The following is a 20,857-nucleotide window of genomic DNA, read 5'->3' on the forward strand; positions in this document are numbered from 1 at the left end:
TTAGCTGCTGGTCTGTCAGTGGGGTACAGCTAGCTGGGCTGTCAGTGGGGTACAGCTAGCTGCTGGTCTGTCAGTGGGGTACAGCTAGCTGGGCTGTCAGTGGGGAACAGTTAGCTGCTGGGCTGTCAGTGGGGTACAGCTAGCTGGGCTGTCAGTGGGGAACAGTTAGCTGCTGGGCTGTCAGTGGGGAACAGTTAGCTGCTGGGCTGTCAGTGGGGTGCAGCTAGCTGGGCTGTCAGTGGGGTGCAGCTAGCTGGGCTGTCAGTGGGGTACAGCTAGCTGGGCTGTCAGTGGGGTACAGTTAGCTGGGCTGTCAGTGGGGTACAGCTAGCTGCTGGGCTGTCAGTGGGGTACAGCTAGCTGGGCTGTCAGTGGGGGACAGTTAGCTGGGCTGTCAGTGGGGTACAGCTAGCTGGGCTGTCAGTGGGGGACAGTTAGCTGGGCTGTCAGTGGGGTACAGCTAGCTGGGCTGTCAGTGGGGTACAGCTAGCTGGGCTGTCAGTGGGGTGCAGCTAGCTGGGCTGTCAGTGGGGTGCAGCTAGCTGGGCTGTCAGTGGGGTGCAGCTAGCTGGGCTGTCAGTGGGGTGCAGCTAGCTGGGCTGTCAGTGGGGTACAGCTAGCTGGGCTGTCAGTGGGGGACAGCTAGCTGGGCTGTCAGTGGGGTGCAGCTAGCTGGGCTGTCAGTGGGGGACAGTTAGCTGGGCTGTCAGCAGGCAGAGATAGACACTTACCTATGGGCTGGATCGTCTCCTGTGTGAAAGGACGATTGACGACTAGCTTGGATTTTGCTGCAAAATTGAGAGCGGTGAGTGTATTGAAGTAGTGCTTGTATTCGGGGGCGATGTTGGTGATCATTACGCTGTGTGCCGTCCCCCCGAGAGAATCCTAGCAGTAAACAGAATGCATATCATTGGAAGCACAGGACTCCATCTCGACAGTGGAAAGAATTGATGCCTCCCCAAAGGTTGTGCTTTTGAGTGAGATGCTCTGACCTGATGCAGAGAATGCTCCCCTGTCAGGAGGGTCAATGTCTGTCAGTGGGGTACAGCTAGCTGCTGGGCTGTCAGTGGGGTACAGTTAGCTGCTGGGCTGTCAGTGAGGGTACAGCTAGCTGCTGGTCTGTCAGTGGGGTACAGTTAGCTGCTGGGCTGTCAGTGGGGTACAGTTAGCTGCTGGTCTGTCAGTGGGGTACAGTTAGCTGCTGGTCTGTCAGTGGGGTACAGCGAGCTGCTGTTCTGTCAGTGGGGTACAGTTAGCTGCTGGTCTGTCAGTGGGTTACAGTTAGCTGCTGGGCTGTCAGTGGGGGTACAGCTAGCTGCTGGGCTGTCAGTGAGGGTACAGCTAGCTGCTGGTCTGTCAGTGGGGTACAGTTAGCTGCTGGGCTGTCAGTGGGGTACAGTTAGCTGCTGGTCTGTCAGTGGGTTACAGTTAGCTGCTGGGCTGTCAGTGAGGGTACAGCTAGCTGCTGGTCTGTCAGTGGGGTACAGTTAGCTGCTGGTCTGTCAGTGGGGTACAGTTAGCTGCTGGGCTGTCAGTGGGGTACAGTTAGCTGCTGGTCTGTCAGTGAGGGTACAGTTAGCTGCTGGGCTGTCAGTGGGGTACAGTTAGCTGCTGGGCTGTCAGTGGGGTACAGTTAGCTGCTGGGCTGTCAGTGGGGTACAGTTAGCTGCTGGTCTGTCAGTGAGGGTACAGTTAGCTGCTGGACTGTCAGTGGGGTACAGTTAGCTGCTGGTCTGTCAGTGGGGTACAGTTAGCTGCTGGGCTGTCAGTGGGGTACAGTTAGCTGCTGGTCTGTCAGTGGGGTACAGTTAGCTGCTGGTCTGTCAGTGAGGGTACAGTTAGCTGCTGGGCTGTCAGTGGGGTACAGCTAGCTGGGCTGTCAGTGGGGTACAGTTAGCTGCTGGGCTGTCAGTGAGGGTACAGCTAGCTGCTGGTCTGTCAGTGGGGTACAGTTAGCTGCTGGTCTGTCATGGGGTACAGTTAGCTGCTGGTCTGTCAGTGAGGGTACAGTTAGCTGCTGGGCTGTCAGTGGGGTACAGTTAGCTGCTGGTCTGTCAGTGGGGTACAGTTAGCTGCTGGGCTGTCAGTGAGGGTACAGCTAGCTGCTGGTCTGTCAGTGGGGTACAGTTAGCTGCTGGTCTGTCATGGGGTACAGGTAGCTGCTGGTCTGTCAGTGGGGTACAGTTAGCTGCTGGGCTGTCAGTGGGGTACAGCTAGCTGGTCTGTCAGTGGGGTACAGTTAGCTGCTGGGCTGTCAGTGAGGGTACAGCTAGCTGCTGGTCTGTCAGTGGGGTACAGTTAGCTGCTGGTCTGTCATGGGGTACAGGTAGCTGCTGGTCTGTCAGTGGGGTACAGCTAGCTGCTGGTCTGTCAGTGGGGTACAGCTAGCTGGTCTGTCAGTGGGGTACAGTTAGCTGCTGGGCTGTCAGTGAGGGTACAGCTAGCTGCTGGTCTGTCAGTGGGGTACAGTTAGCTGCTGGGCTGTCAGTGGGGTACAGCTAGCTGCTGGTCTGTCAGTGGGGTACAGCTAGCTGCTGGTCTGTCAGTGGGGTACAGTTAGCTGCTGGGCTGTCAGTGGGGTACAGTTAGCTGCTGGGCTGTCAGTGGGGTGCAGTTAGCTGGTCTGTCAGTGGGGTACAGCTAGCTGCTGGTCTGTCAGTGGGGTACAGTTAGCTGGTCTGTCAGTGGGGTACAGCTAGCTGCTGGTCTGTCAGTGGGGTACAGTTAGCTGGTCTGTCAGTGGGGTACAGTTAGCTGGTCTGTCAGTGGGGTACAGCTAGCTGCTGGTCTGTCAGTGGGGTACAGTTAGCTGGTCTGTCAGTGGGGTACAGTTAGCTGGTCTGTCAGTGGGGTACAGCTAGCTGCTGGTCTGTCAGTGGGGTACAGTTAGCTGGTCTGTCAGTGGGGTACAGCTAGCTGCTGGTCTATCAGTGGGGTACAGCTAGCTGCTGGTCTGTCAGTGGGGTACAGTTAGCTGGTCTGTCAGTGGGGTACAGTTAGCTGGTCTGTCAGTGGGGTACAGCTAGCTGCTGGTCTGTCAGTGGGGTACAGTTAGCTGGTCTGTCAGTGGGGTACAGCTAGCTGCTGGTCTGTCAGTGGGGTACAGCTAGCTGCTGGGCTGTCAGTGGGGTACAGCTAGCTGCTGGGCTGTCAGTGGGGTACAGCTAGCTGCTGGTCTGTCAGTGGGGTACAGCTAGCTGCTGGTCTGTCAGTGGGGTACAGTTAGCTGCTGGTCTGTCAGTGGGGTACAGCTAGCTGCTGGTCTGTCAGTGGGGGTACAGCTAGCTGCTGGTCTGTCAGTGGGGGTACAGCTAGCTGCTGGGCTGTCAGTGGGGAACAGTTAGCTGCTGGTCTGTCAGTGGGGAACAGTTAGCTGCTGGTCTGTCAGTGGGGTACAGCTAGCTGCTGGTCTTTCAGTGGGGTACAGCTAGCTGCTGGTCTGTCAGTGGGGTACAGCTAGCTGCTGGTCTGTCAGTGGGGAACAGTTAGCTGCTGGTCTGTCAGTGGGGAACAGTTAGCTGCTGGTCTTTCAGTGGGGGTACAGCTAGCTGCTGGTCTTTCAGTGGGGTACAGCTAGCTGCTGGTCTGTCAGTGGGGGTACAGCTAGCTGCTGGTCTGTCAGTGGGGTACAGCTAGCTGCTGGTCTGTCAGTGGGGAACAGTTAGCTGCTGGTCTGTCAGTGGGGTACAGCTAGCTGCTGGTCTATCAGTGGGGAACAGTTAGCTGCTGGTCTGTCAGTGGGGTACAGCTAGCTGCTGGTCTGTCAGTGGGGAACAGTTAGCTGCTGGTCTGTCAGTGGGGTACAGCTAGCTGCTGGTCTGTCAGTGGGGTACAGCTAGCTGCTGGTCTGTCAGTGGGGTACAGTTAGCTGCTTGGCTGTCAGTGGGTTACAGTTAGCTGCTGGTCTGTCAGTGGGGTACAGCTAGCTGCTGGTCTTTCAGTGGGGGTACAGCTAGCTGCTGGTCTTTCAGTGGGGTACAGCTAGCTGCTGGTCTGTCAGTGGGGTACAGCTAGCTGCTGGTCTGTCAGTGGGGAACAGTTAGCTGCTGGTCTGTCAGTGGGGTACAGCTAGCTGCTTGGCTGTCAGTGGGTTACAGTTAGCTGCTGGTCTGTCAGTGGGGTACAGCTAGCTGCTGGTCTTTCAGTGGGGTACAGCTAGCTGCTGGTCTGTCAGTGGGGGTACAGCTAGCTGCTGGTCTGTCAGTGGGGTACAGCTAGCTGCTGGGCTGTCAGTGGGGTACAGTTAGCTGCTGGGCTGTCAGTGGGGTACAGTTAGCTGCTGGGCTGTCAGTGGGGTACAGTTAGCTGCTGGTCTGTCAGTGGGGTACAGTTAGCTGCTGGTCTGTCAGTGGGGTACAGTTAACTGCTGGTCTGTCAGTGGGGTAGAGCTAGCTGCTGGTCTGTCAGTGGGGTACAGTTAGCTGCTGGTCTGTCAGTGGGGTACAGCTAGCAGCTGGTCTGTCAGTGGGGTACAGTTAGCTGCTGGTCTGTCAGTGGGGGTACAGTTAGCTGCTGGTCTGTCAGTGGGGTACAGTTAGCTGGGCTGTCAGTGGGGTACAGCTAGCTGCTGGTCTGTCAGTGGGGTACAGCTAGCTGCTGGTCTGTCAGTGGGGTACAGCTAGCTGCTGGTCTGTCAGTGGGGTACAGCTAGCTGCTGGTCTGTCAGTGGGGTACAGCTAGCTGCTGGTCTGTCAGTGGGGGTACAGCTAGCTGCTGGTCAGTGGGGTACAGTTCGCTGCTGGTCTGTCAGTGGGATACAGCTAGCTGCTGGTCTGTCAGTGGGATACAGCTAGCTGGTCTGTCAGTGGGGTACAGTTAGCTGCTGGTCTGTCAGTGGGGTACAGTTAGCTGCTGGTCTGTCAGTGGGGTACAGCTAGCTGCTGGTCTGTCAGTGGAGTACAGCTAGCTGGTCTGTCAGTGGGGTACAGTTAGCTGCTGGTCTGTCAGTGGGGGTACAGCTAGCTGCTGGTCTGTCAGTGGGGGTACAGCTAGCTGCTGGTCTGTCAGTGGGGGTACAGCTAGCTGCTGGGCTGTCAGTGGGGTACAGCTAGCTGCTGGTCTGTCAGTGGGGTACAGCTAGCTGCTGGTCTGTCAGTGGGGTACAGTTAGCTGCTGGTCTGTCAGTGGGGTACAGCTAGCTGGTCTGTCAGTGGGGGTACAGCTAGCTGCTGGTCTGTCAGTGGGGTACAGTTAGCTGCTGGGCTGTCAGTGGGGTACAGTTAGCTGCTGGTCTGTCAGTGGGGTACAGCTAGCTGGTCTGTCAGTGGGGGTACAGCTAGCTGCTGGTCTGTCAGTGGGGCACAGCTAGCTGGGCTGTCAGTGGGGTACAGTTAGCTGCTGGTCTGTCAGTGGGGTGCAGCTAGCTGGGCTGTCAGTGGGGTACAGCTAGCTGCTGGTCTGTCAGTGGGGCACAGCTAGCTGGGCTGTCAGTGGGTTACAGTTAGCTGCTGGTCTGTCAGTGGGGTACAGCTAGCTGGTCTGTCAGTGGGGTACAGTTAGCTGCTGGGCTGTCAGTGGGGTACAGTTAGCTGCTGGTCTGTCAGTGGGGTACAGTTAACTGCTGGTCTGTCAGTGGGGGTACAGCTAGCTGCTGGTCTGTCAGTGGGGTACAGTTAGCTGCTGGTCTGTCAGTGGGGTACAGCTAGCTGCTGGGCTGTCAGTGGGGTACAGCAAGCTGCTGGTCTGTCAGTGGGGTACAGTTAGCTGCTGGTCTGTCAGTGGGGTACAGTTAGCTGCTGGGCTGTCAGTGGGGTACAGCTAGCTGCTGGTCTGTCAGTGGGGTACAGCTAGCTGCTGGTCAGTGGGGTACAGTTAGCTGCTGGTCTGTCAGTGGGGTACAGTTAGCTGCTGGTCTGTCAGTGGGGTACAGTTAGCTGCTAGGCTGTCAGTGGGGTACAGTTAACTGCTGGTCTGTCAGTGGGGTACAGCTAGCTGCTAGGCTGTCAGTGGGGTACAGCTAGCTGCTAGGCTGTCAGTGGGGTACAGTTAACTGCTGGTCTGTCAGTGGGGTACAGTTAACTGCTGGTCTGTCAGTGGGGTACAGCTAGCTGCTGGTCTGTCAGTGGGGGTACAGCTAGCTGCTGGTCTGTCAGTGGGGTACAGTTAGCTGCTGGGCTGTCAGTGGGGTACAGCTAGCTGCTGGTCTGTCAGTGGGGTACAGTTAGCTGCTGGGCTGTCAGTGGGGTACAGTTAACTGCTGGTCTGTCAGTGGGGTACAGTTCGCTGGTCTGTCAGTGGGGTACAGTTAGCTGCTGCTCTGTCAGTGGGGTACAGCTAGCTGCTGGGCGGTCAGTGGGGTACAGTTAGCTGCTGGTGTCAGTGGGGTACAGCTAGCTGCTGGGCTGTCAGTGGGGTACAGCTAGCTGCTGGGCTGTCAGTGGGGTACAGCTAGCTGGGCTGTCAGTGGGGTACAGCTAGCTGCTGGTGTCAGTGGGGTACAGCTAGCTGCTGGGCTGTCAGTGGGGTACAGTTAGCTGCTGGGCTGTCAGTGGGGTACAGCTAGCTGCTGGGCTGTCAGTGGGGGTACAGCTAGCTGCTGGTCTGTCAGTGGGGTACAGCTAGCTGCTGGTCTGTCAGTGGGGTACAGCTAGCTGCTGGGCTGTCAGTGGGGATACAGCTAGCTGCTGGTCTGTCAGTGGGGTACAGCTAGCTGCTGGTCTGTCAGTGGGGATACAGCTAGCTGCTGGTCTGTCAGTGGGGGTACAGCTAGCTGCTGGGCTGTCAGTGGGGTACAGTTAGCTGCTGGGCTGTCAGTGGGGTACAGCTAGCTGCTGGGCTGTCAGTGGGGGTACAGCTAGCTGCTGGTCTGTCAGTGGGGTACAGCTAGCTGCTGGTCTGTCAGTGGGGTACAGCTAGCTGCTGGGCTGTCAGTGGGGATACAGCTAGCTGCTGGTCTGTCAGTGGGGTACAGCTAGCTGCTGGTCTGTCAGTGGGGATACAGCTAGCTGCTGGTCTGTCAGTGGGGGTACAGCTAGCTGCTGGGCTGTCAGTGGGGTACAGCTAGCTGCTGGTCTGTCAGTGGGGTACAGCTAGCTGCTGGGCTGTCAGTGGGGATACAGCTAGCTGCTGGTCTGTCAGTGGGGATACAGCTAGCTGCTGGTCTGTCAGTGGGGGTACAGCTAGCTGCTGGGCTGTCAGTGGGGTACAGCTAGCTGCTGGTCTGTCAGTGGGGGTACAGCTAGCTGCTGGTCTGTCAGTGGGGGTACAGCTAGCTGCTGGTCTGTCAGTGGGGGTACAGTTAGCTGCTGGTCTGTCAGTGGGGTACAGCTAGCTGCTGGTCTGTCAGTGGGGTACAGCTAGCTGGGCTGTCAGTGGGGTACAGTTAGCTGCTGGTCTATCAGTGGGGTACAGCTAGCTGCTGGTCTGTCAGTGGGGTACAGTTAGCTGCTGGGCTGTCAGTGGGTTACAGTTAGCTGCTGGTCAGTGGGGTACAGTTAGCTGCTGGTCTGTCAGTGGGGGTACAGCTAGCTGCTTGGCTGTCAGTGGGTTACAGTTAGCTGCTGGTCAGTGGGGTACAGTTAGCTGCTGGTCTGTCAGTGGGGGTACAGCTAGCTGCTGGGCTGTCAGTGGGTTACAGCTAGCTGCTGGTCAGTGGGGTACAGTTAGCTGCTGGTCTGTCAGTGGGGGTACAGCTAGCTGCTGGTCTGTCAGTGGGTTACAGTTAGCTGCTGGTCTGTCAGTGGGGTACAGCTAGCTGCTGGGCTGTCAGTGGGGTACAGCTAGCTGCTTGGCTGTCAGTGGGTTACAGTTAGCTGCTGGTCTGTCAGTGGGGTACAGCTAGCTGCTGGGCTGTCAGTGGGGTACAGCTAGCTGCTGGTCTGTCAGTGGGTTACAGTTAGCTGCTGGGCTGTCAGTGGGGTACAGCTAGCTGGTGGGCTGTCAGTGGGGGTACAGCTAGCTGCTGGTCTGTCAGTGGGGTACAGTTAGCTGCTGGGCTGTCAGTGGGTTACAGTTAGCTGCTGGGCTGTCAGTGGGTTACAGTTAGCTGCTGGTCTGTCAGTGGGGTACAGTTAGCTGCTGGTCTGTCAGTGGGGTACAGTTAGCTGCTGGTCTGTCAGTGGGGTACAGTTAGCTGCTGGTCTGTCAGTGGGGTACAGTTAGCTGCTGGTCTGTCAGTGGGGTACAGTTAGCTGCTGGTCTGTCAGTGGGGTACAGCTAGCTGCTGGTCTGTCAGTGGGGTACAGCTAGCTGCTGGGCTGTCAGTGGGGTACAGCTAGCTGCTGGTCTGTCAGTGGGGTACAGTTAGCTGCTGGTCTGTCAGTGGGGTACAGTTAGCTGCTGGTCTGTCAGTGGGGTACAGTTAGCTGCTGGTCTGTCAGTGGGGTACAGTTAGCTGCTGGTCTGTCAGTGGGGTACAGTTAGCTGCTGGTCTATCAGTGGGGTACAGTTAGCTGCTGGGCTGTCAGTGAGGGTACAGCTAGCTGCTGGGCTGTCAGTGGGGTACAGCTAGCTGCTGGTCTGTCAGTGGGGTACAGCTAGCTGCTGGGCTGTCAGTGGGGTACAGCTAGCTGCTGGTCTGTCAGTGGGTTACAGCTAGCTGCTGGGCTGTCAGTGGGGTACAGCTAGCTGCTGGTCTGTCAGTGGGGTACAGCTAGCTGCTGGTCTGTCAGTGGGGTACAGCTAGCTGCTGGTCTGTCAGTGGGTTACAGCTAGCTGCTGGGCTGTCAGTGGGATACAGCTAGCTGCTGGTCTGTCAGTGGGGTACAGTTAGCTGCTGGTCTGTCAGTGGGTTACAGTTAGCTGCTGGTCTGTCAGTGGGGTACAGTTAGCTGCTGGTCTGTCAGTGGGGTACAGTTAGCTGCTGGTCTATCAGTGGGGTACAGTTAGCTGCTGGGCTGTCAGTGAGGGTACAGCTAGCTGCTGGGCTGTCAGTGGGGTACAGCTAGCTGCTGGTCTGTCAGTGGGGTACAGCTAGCTGCTGGGCTGTCAGTGGGGTACAGCTAGCTGCTGGTCTGTCAGTGGGGTACAGCTAGCTGCTGGTCTGTCAGTGGGTTACAGCTAGCTGCTGGTCTGTCAGTGGGGTACAGCTAGCTGCTGGTCTGTCAGTGGGGTACAGCTAGCTGCTGGTCTGTCAGTGGGGTACAGCTAGCTGCTGGGCTGTCAGTGGGGTACAGCTAGCTGCTGGTCTGTCAGTGGGGTACAGCTAGCTGCTGGTCTGTCAATGGGGTACAGCTAGCTGCTGGTCTGTCAGTGGGGGTACAGTTAGCTGCTGGTCTGTCAGTGGGGTACAGCTAGCTGGGCTGTCAGTGGGGTACAGTTAGCTGCTGGTCTGTCAGTGGGGTACAGCTAGCTGCTGGGCTGTCAGTGGGGTACAGCTAGCTGCTGGGCTGTCAGTGGGGGTACAGCTAGCTGCTGGTCTGTCAGTGGGGTACAGCTAGCTGCTGGGCTGTCAGTGAGGGTACAGCTAGCTGCTGGGCTGTCAGTGGGGGTACAGCTAGCTGCTGGTCTGTCAGTGGGGTACAGTTAGCTGCTGGTCTGTCAGTGGGGTACAGTTAGCTGCTGGGCTGTCAGTGGGGTACAGTTAGCTGCTGGTCTGTCAGTGGGTTACAGTTAGCTGCTGGGCTGTCAGTGAGGGTACAGCTAGCTGCTGGTCTGTCAGTGGGGTACAGTTAGCTGCTGGTCTGTCAGTGGGGTACAGTTAGCTGCTGGGCTGTCAGTGGGGTACAGTTAGCTGCTGGTCTGTCAGTGAGGGTACAGTTAGCTGCTGGTCTGTCAGTGGGTTACAGCTAGCTGCTGGGCTGTCAGTGGGATACAGCTAGCTGCTGGTCTGTCAGTGGGGTACAGTTAGCTGCTGGTCTGTCAGTGGGTTACAGTTAGCTGCTGGTCTGTCAGTGGGGTACAGTTAGCTGCTGGTCTGTCAGTGGGGTACAGTTAGCTGCTGGTCTATCAGTGGGGTACAGTTAGCTGCTGGGCTGTCAGTGAGGGTACAGCTAGCTGCTGGGCTGTCAGTGGGGTACAGCTAGCTGCTGGTCTGTCAGTGGGGTACAGCTAGCTGCTGGGCTGTCAGTGGGGTACAGCTAGCTGCTGGTCTGTCAGTGGGGTACAGCTAGCTGCTGGTCTGTCAGTGGGTTACAGCTAGCTGCTGGTCTGTCAGTGGGGTACAGCTAGCTGCTGGTCTGTCAGTGGGGTACAGCTAGCTGCTGGTCTGTCAGTGGGGTACAGCTAGCTGCTGGGCTGTCAGTGGGGTACAGCTAGCTGCTGGTCTGTCAGTGGGGTACAGCTAGCTGCTGGTCTGTCAATGGGGTACAGCTAGCTGCTGGTCTGTCAGTGGGGGTACAGTTAGCTGCTGGTCTGTCAGTGGGGTACAGCTAGCTGGGCTGTCAGTGGGGTACAGTTAGCTGCTGGTCTGTCAGTGGGGTACAGCTAGCTGCTGGGCTGTCAGTGGGGTACAGCTAGCTGCTGGGCTGTCAGTGGGGGTACAGCTAGCTGCTGGTCTGTCAGTGGGGTACAGCTAGCTGCTGGGCTGTCAGTGAGGGTACAGCTAGCTGCTGGGCTGTCAGTGGGGGTACAGCTAGCTGCTGGTCTGTCAGTGGGGTACAGTTAGCTGCTGGTCTGTCAGTGGGGTACAGTTAGCTGCTGGGCTGTCAGTGGGGTACAGTTAGCTGCTGGTCTGTCAGTGGGTTACAGTTAGCTGCTGGGCTGTCAGTGAGGGTACAGCTAGCTGCTGGTCTGTCAGTGGGGTACAGTTAGCTGCTGGTCTGTCAGTGGGGTACAGTTAGCTGCTGGGCTGTCAGTGGGGTACAGTTAGCTGCTGGTCTGTCAGTGAGGGTACAGTTAGCTGCTGGGCTGTCAGTGGGGTACAGTTAGCTGCTGGTCTGTCAGTGGGGTACAGTTAGCTGCTGGGCTGTCAGTGGGGTACAGTTAGCTGCTGGTCTGTCAGTGAGGGTACAGTTAGCTGCTGGACTGTCAGTGGGGTACAGTTAGCTGCTGGTCTGTCAGTGGGGTACAGTTAGCTGCTGGGCTGTCAGTGGGGTACAGTTAGCTGCTGGTCTGTCAGTGGGGTACAGTTAGCTGCTGGTCTGTCAGTGAGGGTACAGTTAGCTGCTGGGCTGTCAGTGGGGTACAGCTAGCTGCTGGGCTGTCAGTGAGGGTACAGCTAGCTGCTGGTCTGTCAGTGGGGTACAGTTAGCTGCTGGTCTGTCATGGGGTACAGGTAGCTGCTGGTCTGTCAGTGGGGTACAGTTAGCTGCTGGGCTGTCAGTGGGGTACAGTTAGCTGCTGGGCTGTCAGTGAGGGTACAGCTAGCTGCTGGTCTGTCAGTGGGGTACAGCTAGCTGGTCTGTCAGTGGGGTACAGTTAGCTGCTGGGCTGTCAGTGAGGGTACAGCTAGCTGCTGGTCTGTCAGTGGGGTACAGTTAGCTGCTGGGCTGTCAGTGGGGTACAGCTAGCTGCTGGTCTGTCAGTGGGGTACAGCTAGCTGCTGGTCTGTCAGTGGGGTACAGCTAGCTGCTGGGCTGTCAGTGGGGTACAGTTAGCTGCTGGGCTGTCAGTGGGGTGCAGTTAGCTGGTCTGTCAGTGGGGTACAGCTAGCTGCTGGTCTGTCAGTGGGGTACAGTTAGCTGGTCTGTCAGTGGGGTACAGCTAGCTGCTGGTCTGTCAGTGGGGTACAGTTAGCTGGTCTGTCAGTGGGGTACAGCTAGCTGCTGGTCTATCAGTGGGGTACAGTTAGCTGGTCTGTCAGTGGGGTACAGCTAGCTGCTGGTCTGTCAGTGGGGTACAGTTAGCTGGTCTGTCAGTGGGGTACAGTTAGCTGGTCTGTCAGTGGGGTACAGCTAGCTGCTGGTCTGTCAGTGGGGTACAGTTAGCTGGTCTGTCAGTGGGGTACAGCTAGCTGCTGGTCTATCAGTGGGGTACAGTTAGCTGCTGGGCTGTCAGTGGGGTACAGCTAGCTGCTGGTCTGTCAGTGGGGTACAGCTAGCTGCTGGGCTGTCAGTGGGGTACAGTTAGCTGGGCTGTCAGTGGGGTACAGCTAGCTGCTGGTCTGTCAGTGGGGTACAGCTAGCTGCTGGTCTGTCAGTGGGGTACAGTTAGCTGCTGGTCTGTCAGTGGGGTACAGCTAGCTGCTGGTCTGTCAGTGGGGGTACAGCTAGCTGCTGGTCTGTCAGTGGGGGTACAGCTAGCTGCTGGGCTGTCAGTGGGGAACAGTTAGCTGCTGGTCTGTCAGTGGGGTACAGCTAGCTGCTGGTCTATCAGTGGGGAACAGTTAGCTGCTGGTCTGTCAGTGGGGTACAGCTAGCTGCTGGTCTGTCAGTGGGGAACAGTTAGCTGCTGGTCTGTCAGTGGGGTACAACTAGCTGCTGGTCTTTCAGTGGGGGTACAGCTAGCTGCTGGTCTTTCAGTGGGGTACAGCTAGCTGCTGGTCTGTCAGTGGGGGTACAGCTAGCTGCTGGTCTGTCAGTGGGGTACAGCTAGCTGCTGGTCTGTCAGTGGGGAACAGTTAGCTGCTGGTCTGTCAGTGGGGTACAGTTAGCTGCTGGTCTGTCAGTGGGGAACAGTTAGCTGCTGGTCTGTCAGTGGGGAACAGTTAGCTGCTGGTCTGTCAGTGGGGTACAGTTAGCTGCTGGTCTGTCAGTGGGGTAAAGCTAGCTGCTGGTCTATCAGTGGGGAACAGTTAGCTGCTGGTCTGTCAGTGGGGTACAGCTAGCTGCTGGTCTGTCAGTGGGGAACAGTTAGCTGCTGGTCTGTCAGTGGGGTACAGCTAGCTGCTTGGCTGTCAGTGGGTTACAGTTAGCTGCTGGTCTGTCAGTGGGGTACAGTTAGCTGCTGGGCTGTCAGTGGGTTACAGCTAGCTGCTTGGCTGTCAGTGGGGTACAGTTAGCTGCTGGTCTGTCAGTGGGGTACAGCTAGCTGCTGGTCTTTCAGTGGGGGTACAGCTAGCTGCTGGTCTTTCAGTGGGGTACAGCTAGCTGCTGGTCTGTCAGTGGGGTACAGCTAGCTGCTGGTCTGTCAGTGGGGAACAGTTAGCTGCTGGTCTGTCAGTGGGGTACAGCTAGCTGCTTGGCTGTCAGTGGGTTACAGTTAGCTGCTGGTCTGTCAGTGGGGTACAGCTAGCTGCTGGTCTTTCAGTGGGGTACAGCTAGCTGCTGGTCTGTCAGTGGGGGTACAGCTAGCTGCTGGTCTGTCAGTGGGGGTACAGCTAGCTGCTGGGCTGTCAGTGGGTTACAGTTAGCTGCTGGTCTGTCAGTGGGGGTACAGCTAGCTGCTGGGCTGTCAGTGGGGTACAGTTAGCTGCTGGGCTGTCAGTGGGGTACAGTTAGCTGCTGGGCTGTCAGTGGGGTACAGTTAGCTGCTGGTCTGTCAGTGGGGTACAGTTAGCTGCTGGTCTGTCAGTGGGGTACAGTTAACTGCTGGTCTGTCAGTGGGGTAGAGCTAGCTGCTGGTCTGTCAGTGGGGTACAGTTAGCTGCTGGTCTGTCAGTGGGGTACAGCTAGCAGCTGGTCTGTCAGTGGGGTACAGTTAGCTGCTGGTCTGTCAGTGGGGGTACAGTTAGCTGCTGGTCTGTCAGTGGGGTACAGTTAGCTGGGCTGTCAGTGGGGTACAGCTAGCTGCTGGTCTGTCAGTGGGGTACAGCTAGCTGCTGGTCTGTCAGTGGGGTACAGCTAGCTGCTGGTCTGTCAGTGGGGTACAGCTAGCTGCTGGTCTGTCAGTGGGGTACAGCTAGCTGCTGGGCTGTCAGTGGGGGTACAGCTAGCTGCTGGTCAGTGGGGTACAGTTCGCTGCTGGTCTGTCAGTGGGATACAGCTAGCTGCTGGTCTGTCAGTGGGATACAGCTAGCTGGTCTGTCAGTGGGGTACAGTTAGCTGCTGGTCTGTCAGTGGGGTACAGTTAGCTGCTGGTCTGTCAGTGGGGTACAGCTAGCTGCTGGTCTGTCAGTGGAGTACAGCTAGCTGGTCTGTCAGTGGGGTACAGTTAGCTGCTGGTCTGTCAGTGGGGGTACAGCTAGCTGCTGGTCTGTCAGTGGGGGTACAGCTAGCTGCTGGTCTGTCAGTGGGGGTACAGCTAGCTGCTGGGCTGTCAGTGGGGTACAGCTAGCTGCTGGGCTGTCAGTGGGGATACAGCTAGCTGCTGGTCTGTCAGTGGGGTACAGCTAGCTGCTGGTCTGTCAGTGGGGGTACACCTAGCTGCTGGTCTGTCAGTGGGGTACAGCTAGCTGCTGGGCTGTCAGTGGGGATACAGCTAGCTGCTGGTCTGTCAGTGGGGGTACACCTAGCTGCTGGTCTGTCAGTGGGGTACAGCTAGCTGCTGGGCTGTCAGTGGGGATACAGCTAGCTGCTGGTCTGTCAGTGGGGTACAGCTAGCTGCTGGTCTGTCAGTGGGGCACAGTTAGCTGCTGGTCTGTCAGTGGGGTACAGCTAGCTGCTGGGCTGTCAGTGGGGATACAGCTAGCTGCTGGTCAGTGGGGTACAGTTAGCTGCTGGGCTGTCAGTGGGGTACAGTTAGCTGCTGGTCTGTCAGTGGGGTACAGCTAGCTGGTCTGTCAGTGGGGGTACAGCTAGCTGCTGGTCTGTCAGTGGGGTACAGTTAGCTGCTGGGCTGTCAGTGGGGTACAGTTAGCTGCTGGTCTGTCAGTGGGGTGCAGCTAGCTGGGCTGTCAGTGGGGTACAGCTAGCTGCTGGTCTGTCAGTGGGGCACAGCTAGCTGGGCTGTCAGTGGGTTACAGTTAGCTGCTGGTCTGTCAGTGGGGTACAGTTAGCTGCTGGGCTGTCAGTGGGGTACAGTTAGCTGCTGGTCTGTCAGTGGGGTACAGTTAACTGCTGGTCTGTCAGTGGGGGTACAGCTAGCTGCTGGTCTGTCAGTGGGGTACAGTTAGCTGCTGGTCTGTCAGTGGGGTACAGCTAGCTGCTGGGCTGTCAGTGGGGTACAGCAAGCTGCTGGTCTGTCAGTGGGGTACAGTTAGCTGCTGGTCTGTCAGTGGGGTACAGTTAGCTGCTGGGCTGTCAGTGGGGTACAGCTAGCTGCTGGTCTGTCAGTGGGGTACAGCTAGCTGCTGGGCTGTCAGTGGGGTACAGCTAGCTGCTGGTCTGTCAGTGGGGTACAGTTAGCTGCTGGTCTGTCAGTGGGGTACAGTTAGCTGCTGGGCTGTCAGTGGGGTACAGTTAGCTGCTGGGCTGTCAGTGGGGTACAGCTAGCTGCTGGTCTGTCAGTGGGGTACAGCTAGCTGCTGGTCAGTGGGGTACAGTTAGCTGCTGGTCTGTCAGTGGGGTACAGTTAGCTGCTGGTCTGTCAGTGGGGTACAGTTAGCTGCTAGGCTGTCAGTGGGGTACAGTTAACTGCTGGTCTGTCAGTGGGGTACAGTTAACTGCTGGTCTGTCAGTGGGGTACAGCTAGCTGCTGGTCTGTCAGTGGGGGTACAGCTAGCTGCTGGTCTGTCAGTGGGGTACAGCTAGCTGCTGGTGTCAGTGGGGTACAGCTAGCTGTTGGTCTGTCAGTGGGGTACAGTTAGCTGCTGGGCTGTCAGTGGGTTACAGTTCGCTGGGCTGTCAGTGGGGGTACAGCTAGCTGCTGGTCTGTCAGTGGGGTACAGTTAGCTGCTGGGCTGTCAGTGGGGTACAGCTAGCTGCTGGTCTGTCAGTGGGGTACAGTTAGCTGCTGGGCTGTCAGTGGGGTACAGTTAACTGCTGGTCTGTCAGTGGGGTACAGTTAGCTGCTGGGCTGTCAGTGGGGTACAGTTAACTGCTGGTCTGTCAGTGGGGTACAGTTAGCTGCTGGTCTGTCAGTGGGGTACAGTTAGCTGCTGCTCTGTCAGTGAGGGTACAGCTAGCTGCTGGGCTGTCAGTGGGGTACAGTTAGCTGCTGGGCTGTCAGTGGGGTACAGTTAGCTGCTGGGCTGCCAGTGGGTTACAGTTCGCTGGTCTGTCAGTGGGGTACAGTTAGCTGCTGGTCTGTCAGTGGGGTACAGTTAGCTGCTGCTCTGTCAGTGGGGTACAGCTAGCTGCTGGGCGGTCAGTGGGGTACAGTTAGCTGCTGGTGTCAGTGGGGTACAGCTAGCTGCTGGGCTGTCAGTGGGGTACAGCTAGCTGCTGGGCTGTCAGTGGGGTACAGCTAGCTGGGCTGTCAGTGGGGTACAGCTAGCTGCTGGTGTCAGTGGGGTACAGCTAGCTGCTGGGCTGTCAGTGGGGTACAGTTAGCTGCTGGGCTGTCAGTGAGGGTACAGCTAGCTGCTGGGCTGTCAGTGGGGGTACAGCTAGCTGCTGGTCTGTCAGTGGGGTACAGCTAGCTGCTGGGCTGTCAGTGGGGATACAGCTAGCTGCTGGGCTGTCAGTGGGGATACAGCTAGCTGCTGGTCTGTCAGTGGGGTACAGCTAGCTGCTGGTCTGTCAGTGGGGTACAGCTAGCTGCTGGTCTGTCAGTGGGGTACAGCTAGCTGGTCTGTCAGTGGGGTACAGTTAGCTGCTGGGCTGTCAGTGGGTTACAGTTAGCTGCTGGTCAGTGGGGTACAGTTAGCTGCTGGTCTGTCAGTGGGGGTACAGCTAGCTGCTTGGCTGTCAGTGGGTTACAGTTAGCTGCTGGTCAGTGGGGTACAGTTAGCTGCTGGGCTGTCAGTGGGGGTACAGCTAGCTGCTGGTCTGTCAGTGGGGTACAGCTAGCTGCTGGTCTGTCAGTGGGGGTACAGCTAGCTGCTGGGCTGTCAGTGGGTTACAGCTAGCTGCTGGTCAGTGGGGTACAGTTAGCTGCTGGTCTGTCAGTGGGGGTACAGCTAGCTGCTTGGCTGTCAGTGGGTTACAGTTAGCTGCTGGTCTGTCAGTGGGGTACAGCTAGCTGCTGGGCTGTCAGTGGGGTACAGCTAGCTGCTTGGCTGTCAGTGGGTTACAGTTAGCTGCTGGTCTGTCAGTGGGGTACAGCTAGCTGCTGGGCTGTCAGTGGGGGTACAGCTAGCTGCTGGTCTGTCAGTGGGGTACAGTTAGCTGCTGGGCTGTCAGTGGGGGTACAGTTAGCTGCTGGTCTGTCAGTGGGGTACAGCTAGCTGCTGGGCTGTCAGTGGGGGTACAGCTAGCTGCTGGTCTGTTAGTGGGGTACAGTTAGCTGCTGGGCTGTCAGTGGGGGTACAGTTAGCTGCTGGTCTGTCAGTGGGGGTACAGTTAGCTGCTGGTCTGTCAGTGGGGTACAGTTAGCTGCTGGGCTGTCAGTGGGTTACAGTTAGCTGCTGGTCTGTCAGTGGGGTACAGTTAGCTGCTGGTCTGTCAGTGGGGTACAGTTAGCTGCTGGTCTGTCAGTGGGGTACAGTTAGCTGCTGGTCTGTCAGTGGGGTACAGTTAGCTGCTGGTCTGTCAGTGGGGTACAGTTAGCTGCTGGTCTGTCAGTGGGGTACAGTTAGCTGCTGGTCTGTCAGTGGGGTACAGTTAGCTGCTGGTCTGTCAGTGGGGTACAGTTAGCTGCTGGTCTATCAGTGGGGTACAGTTAGCTGCTGGGCTGTCAGTGAGGGTACAGCTAGCTGCTGGGCTGTCAGTGGGGTACAGCTAGCTGCTGGTCTGTCAGTGGGGTACAGTTAGCTGCTGGGCTGTCAGTGAGGGTACAGCTAGCTGCTGGGCTGTCAGTGGGGTACAGTTAGCTGCTGGTCTGTCAGTGGGGTACAGTTAGCTGCTGGTCTGTCAGTGGGGTACAGTTAGCTGCTGGTCTGTCAGTGGGGTACAGTTAGCTGCTGGTCTATCAGTGGGGTACAGTTAGCTGCTGGGCTGTCAGTGAGGGTACAGCTAGCTGCTGGGCTGTCAGTGGGGTACAGCTAGCTGCTGGGCTGTCAGTGGGGTACAGTTAGCTGCTGGTCTGTCAGTGGGGTACAGCTAGCTGCTGGTCTGTCAGTGGGTTACAGCTAGCTGCTGGTCTGTCAGTGGGGTACAGCTAGCTGCTGGTCTGTCAGTGGGTTACAGCTAGCTGCTGGTCTGTCAGTGGGGTACAGCTAGCTGCTGGTCTGTCAGTGGGGTACAGCTAGCTGCTGGTCTGTCAATGGGGTACAGCTAGCTGCTGGTCTGTCAATGGGGTACAGCTAGCTGCTGGTCTGTCAGTGGGGTACAGTTAGCTGCTGGTCTGTCAGTGGGGTACAGCTAGCTGCTGGGCTGTCAGTGGGGTACAGCTAGCTGCTGGTCTGTCAGTGGGGTACAGCTAGCTGCTGGGCTGTCAGTGGGGGTACAGCTAGCTGCTGGTCTGTCAGTGGGGTACAGCTAGCTGCTGGGCTGTCAGTGAGGGTACAGCTAGCTGCTGGGCTGTCAGTGGGGGTACAGCTAGCTGCTGGTCTGTCAGTGGGGTACAGCTAGCTGCTGGTCTGTCAGTGGGGTACAGCTAGCTGCTGGTCTGTCAGTGGGTTACAGTTAGCTGCTGGTCTGTCAGTGGGGTACAGCTAGCTGCTGGTCTGTCAGTGGGGTACAGCTAGCTGCTGGTCTGTCAGTGGGGTACAGTTAGCTGCTGGCCTGTCAGTGGGGTACAGCTAGCTGCTGGTCTGTCAGTGGGGTACAGCTAGCTGGGCTGTCAGTGGGGTACAGTTAGCTGCTGGTCTGTCAGTGGGGTACAGTTAGCTGCTGGTCTGTCAGTGGGGTACAGTTAGCTGCTGGTCTGTCAGTGGGGTACAGCTAGCTGGTCTGTCAGTGGGGTACAGTTAGCTGCTGGTCTGTCAGTGGGGTACAGCTAGCTGGTCTGTCAGTGGGGTACAGCTAGCTGCTGGGCTGTCAGTGAGGGTACAGCTAGCTGCTGGTCTGTCAGTGGGGGTACAGCTAGCTGCTGGTCTGTCAGTGGGGTACAGCTAGCTGCTGGTCTGTCAGTGGGGTACAGCTAGCTGCTGGTCTGTCAGTGGGTTACAGTTAGCTGCTGGTCTGTCAGTGGGGTACAGCTAGCTGCTGGTCTGTCAGTGGGGTACAGCTAGCTGCTGGTCTGTCAGTGGGGTACAGTTAGCTGCTGGCCTGTCAGTGGGGTACAGCTAGCTGCTGGTCTGTCAGTGGGGTACAGCTAGCTGGGCTGTCAGTGGGGTACAGTTAGCTGCTGGTCTGTCAGTGGGGTACAGTTAGCTGCTGGTCTGTCAGTGGGGTACAGTTAGCTGCTGGTCTGTCAGTGGGGTACAGCTAGCTGGTCTGTCAGTGGAGTACAGTTAGCTGCTGGTCTGTCAGTGGGGTACAGCTAGCTGGTCTATCAGTGGGGGTACAGTTAGCTGCTGGGCTGTCAGTGGGGTACAGCTAGCTGCTGGTCTGTCAGTGGGGTACAGTTAGCTGCTGGTCTGTCAGTGGGGTACAGCTAGCTGGGCTGTCAGTGGGGTACAGTTAGCTGCTGGTCTGTCAGTGGGGTACAGCTAGCTGGTCTGTCAGTGGAGTACAGCTAGCTGCTGGTCTGTCAGTGGGGTACAGCTAGCTGGTCTGTCAGTGGGGTACAGCTAGCTGCTGGTCTGTCAGTGGGCTACAGCTAGCTGCTGGTCTGTCAGTGGGGTACAGCTAGCTGCTGGACTGTCAGTGGGGGTACAGCTAGCTGCTGGGCTGTCAGTGGGGGTATAGTTAGCTGCTGGTCTAACAGTGGGGTACAGTTAGCTGCTGGTCTGTCAGTGGGGTACAGCTAGCTGCTGGTCTGTCAGTGGGGTACAGTTAGCTGCTGATCTGTCAGTGGGGTACAGCTAGCTGGTCTGTCAGTGGGGTACAGTTAGCTGCTGGTCTGTTAGTGGGTTACAGCTAGCTGCTGGGCTGTCAGTGGGGTACAGTTAGCTGGTCTGTCAGTGCGGTACAGTTAGCTGCTGATCTGTCAGTGGGGTACAGTTAGCTGGGCTGTCAGTGGGGTACAGTTAGCTGCTGGTCTGTCAGTGGGGTACAGCTAGCTGGGCTGTCAGTGGGGTACAGTTAGCTGCTGGTCTGTCAGTGGGGTACAGCTAGCTGCTGGTCTGTTAGTGGGGTACAGCTAGCTGCTGGTCTGTCAGTGGGGTACAGTTAGCTGCTGGGCTGTCAGTGGGGTACAGTTAGCTGCTGGTCTGTCAGTGGGGTACAGATAGCTGCTGGGCTGTTAGTGGGGTACAGCTAGCTGCTGGTCTGTCAGTGGGGTACAGTTAGCTGCTGGTCTGTCAGTGGGGTACAGATAGCTGCTGGGCTGTCAGTGGGGGTACAGCTAGCTGCTGGGCTGTCAGTGGGGTACAGCTAGCTGCTGGTCTGTCAGTGGGGTACAGCTAGCTGCTGGTCTGTCAGTGGGGTACAGGTAGCTGCTGGTCTGTCAGTGGGGTACAGTTAGCTGCTGGTCTGTCAGTGGGGTACAGTTAGCTGCTGGTCTGTCAGTGGGGTACAGGTAGCTGCTGGTCTGTCAGTGGGGTACAGTTAGCTGGGCTGTCAGTGGGGTACAGTTAGCTGCTGGTCTGTCAGTGGGGTACAGATAGCTGCTGGGCTGTCAGTGGGGTACAGTTAGCTGCTGGTCTGTCAGTGGGGTACAGCTAGCTGGTCTGTCAGTGGGGTACAGCTAGCTGCTGGTCTGTCAGTGGGGTACAGTTAGCTGGGCTGTCAGTGGGGTACAGCTAGCTGCTGGTCTGTCAGTGGGGTACAGTTAGCTGCTGGGCTGTCAGTGGGGTACAGCCAGCTGCTGGTCTGTCAGTGGGGTACAGTTAGCTGCTGGTCTGTCAGTGGGGTACAGCTAGCTGGGCTGTCAGTGGGGTACAGTTAGCTGCTGGTCTGTCAGTGGGGGTACAGCTAGCTGGTCTGTCAGTGGGGTACAGCTAGCTGCTGGTCTGTCAGTGGGGTACAGCTAGCTGCTGGTCTGTCAGTGGGGTACAGTTAGCTGCTGGTCTGTCAGTGGGTTACAGCTAGCTGCTGGTCTGTCAGTGGGGTACAGTTAGCTGCTGGGCTGTCAGTGGGGTACAGCTAGCTGCTGGTCTGTCAGTGGGTTACAGTTAGCTGCTGGTCTGTCAGTG

General features: G+C 57.5%; 1 protein-coding gene across 2 annotated transcripts in view; it reads right to left on the reverse strand.

Moving 5' to 3' along the window:
• The window catches only part of kif22 (kinesin family member 22), a 196,206-nt gene that overhangs the window by 41,652 nt on the left and 133,697 nt on the right, over positions 1-20,857 (reverse strand). For both annotated transcript variants that reach the window (XM_072484041.1, XM_072484042.1), the window contains exon 8: positions 732-885. In XM_072484041.1, coding sequence (XP_072340142.1) covers positions 732-885 — 154 coding nt within the window. The remainder of the gene's footprint in view (positions 1-731; positions 886-20,857) is intronic.

The sequence above is a fragment of the Scyliorhinus torazame genome, chromosome 19 (genome assembly GCF_047496885.1).
Source record: "Scyliorhinus torazame isolate Kashiwa2021f chromosome 19, sScyTor2.1, whole genome shotgun sequence".
Lineage (NCBI taxonomy): Eukaryota > Metazoa > Chordata > Chondrichthyes > Carcharhiniformes > Scyliorhinidae > Scyliorhinus > Scyliorhinus torazame.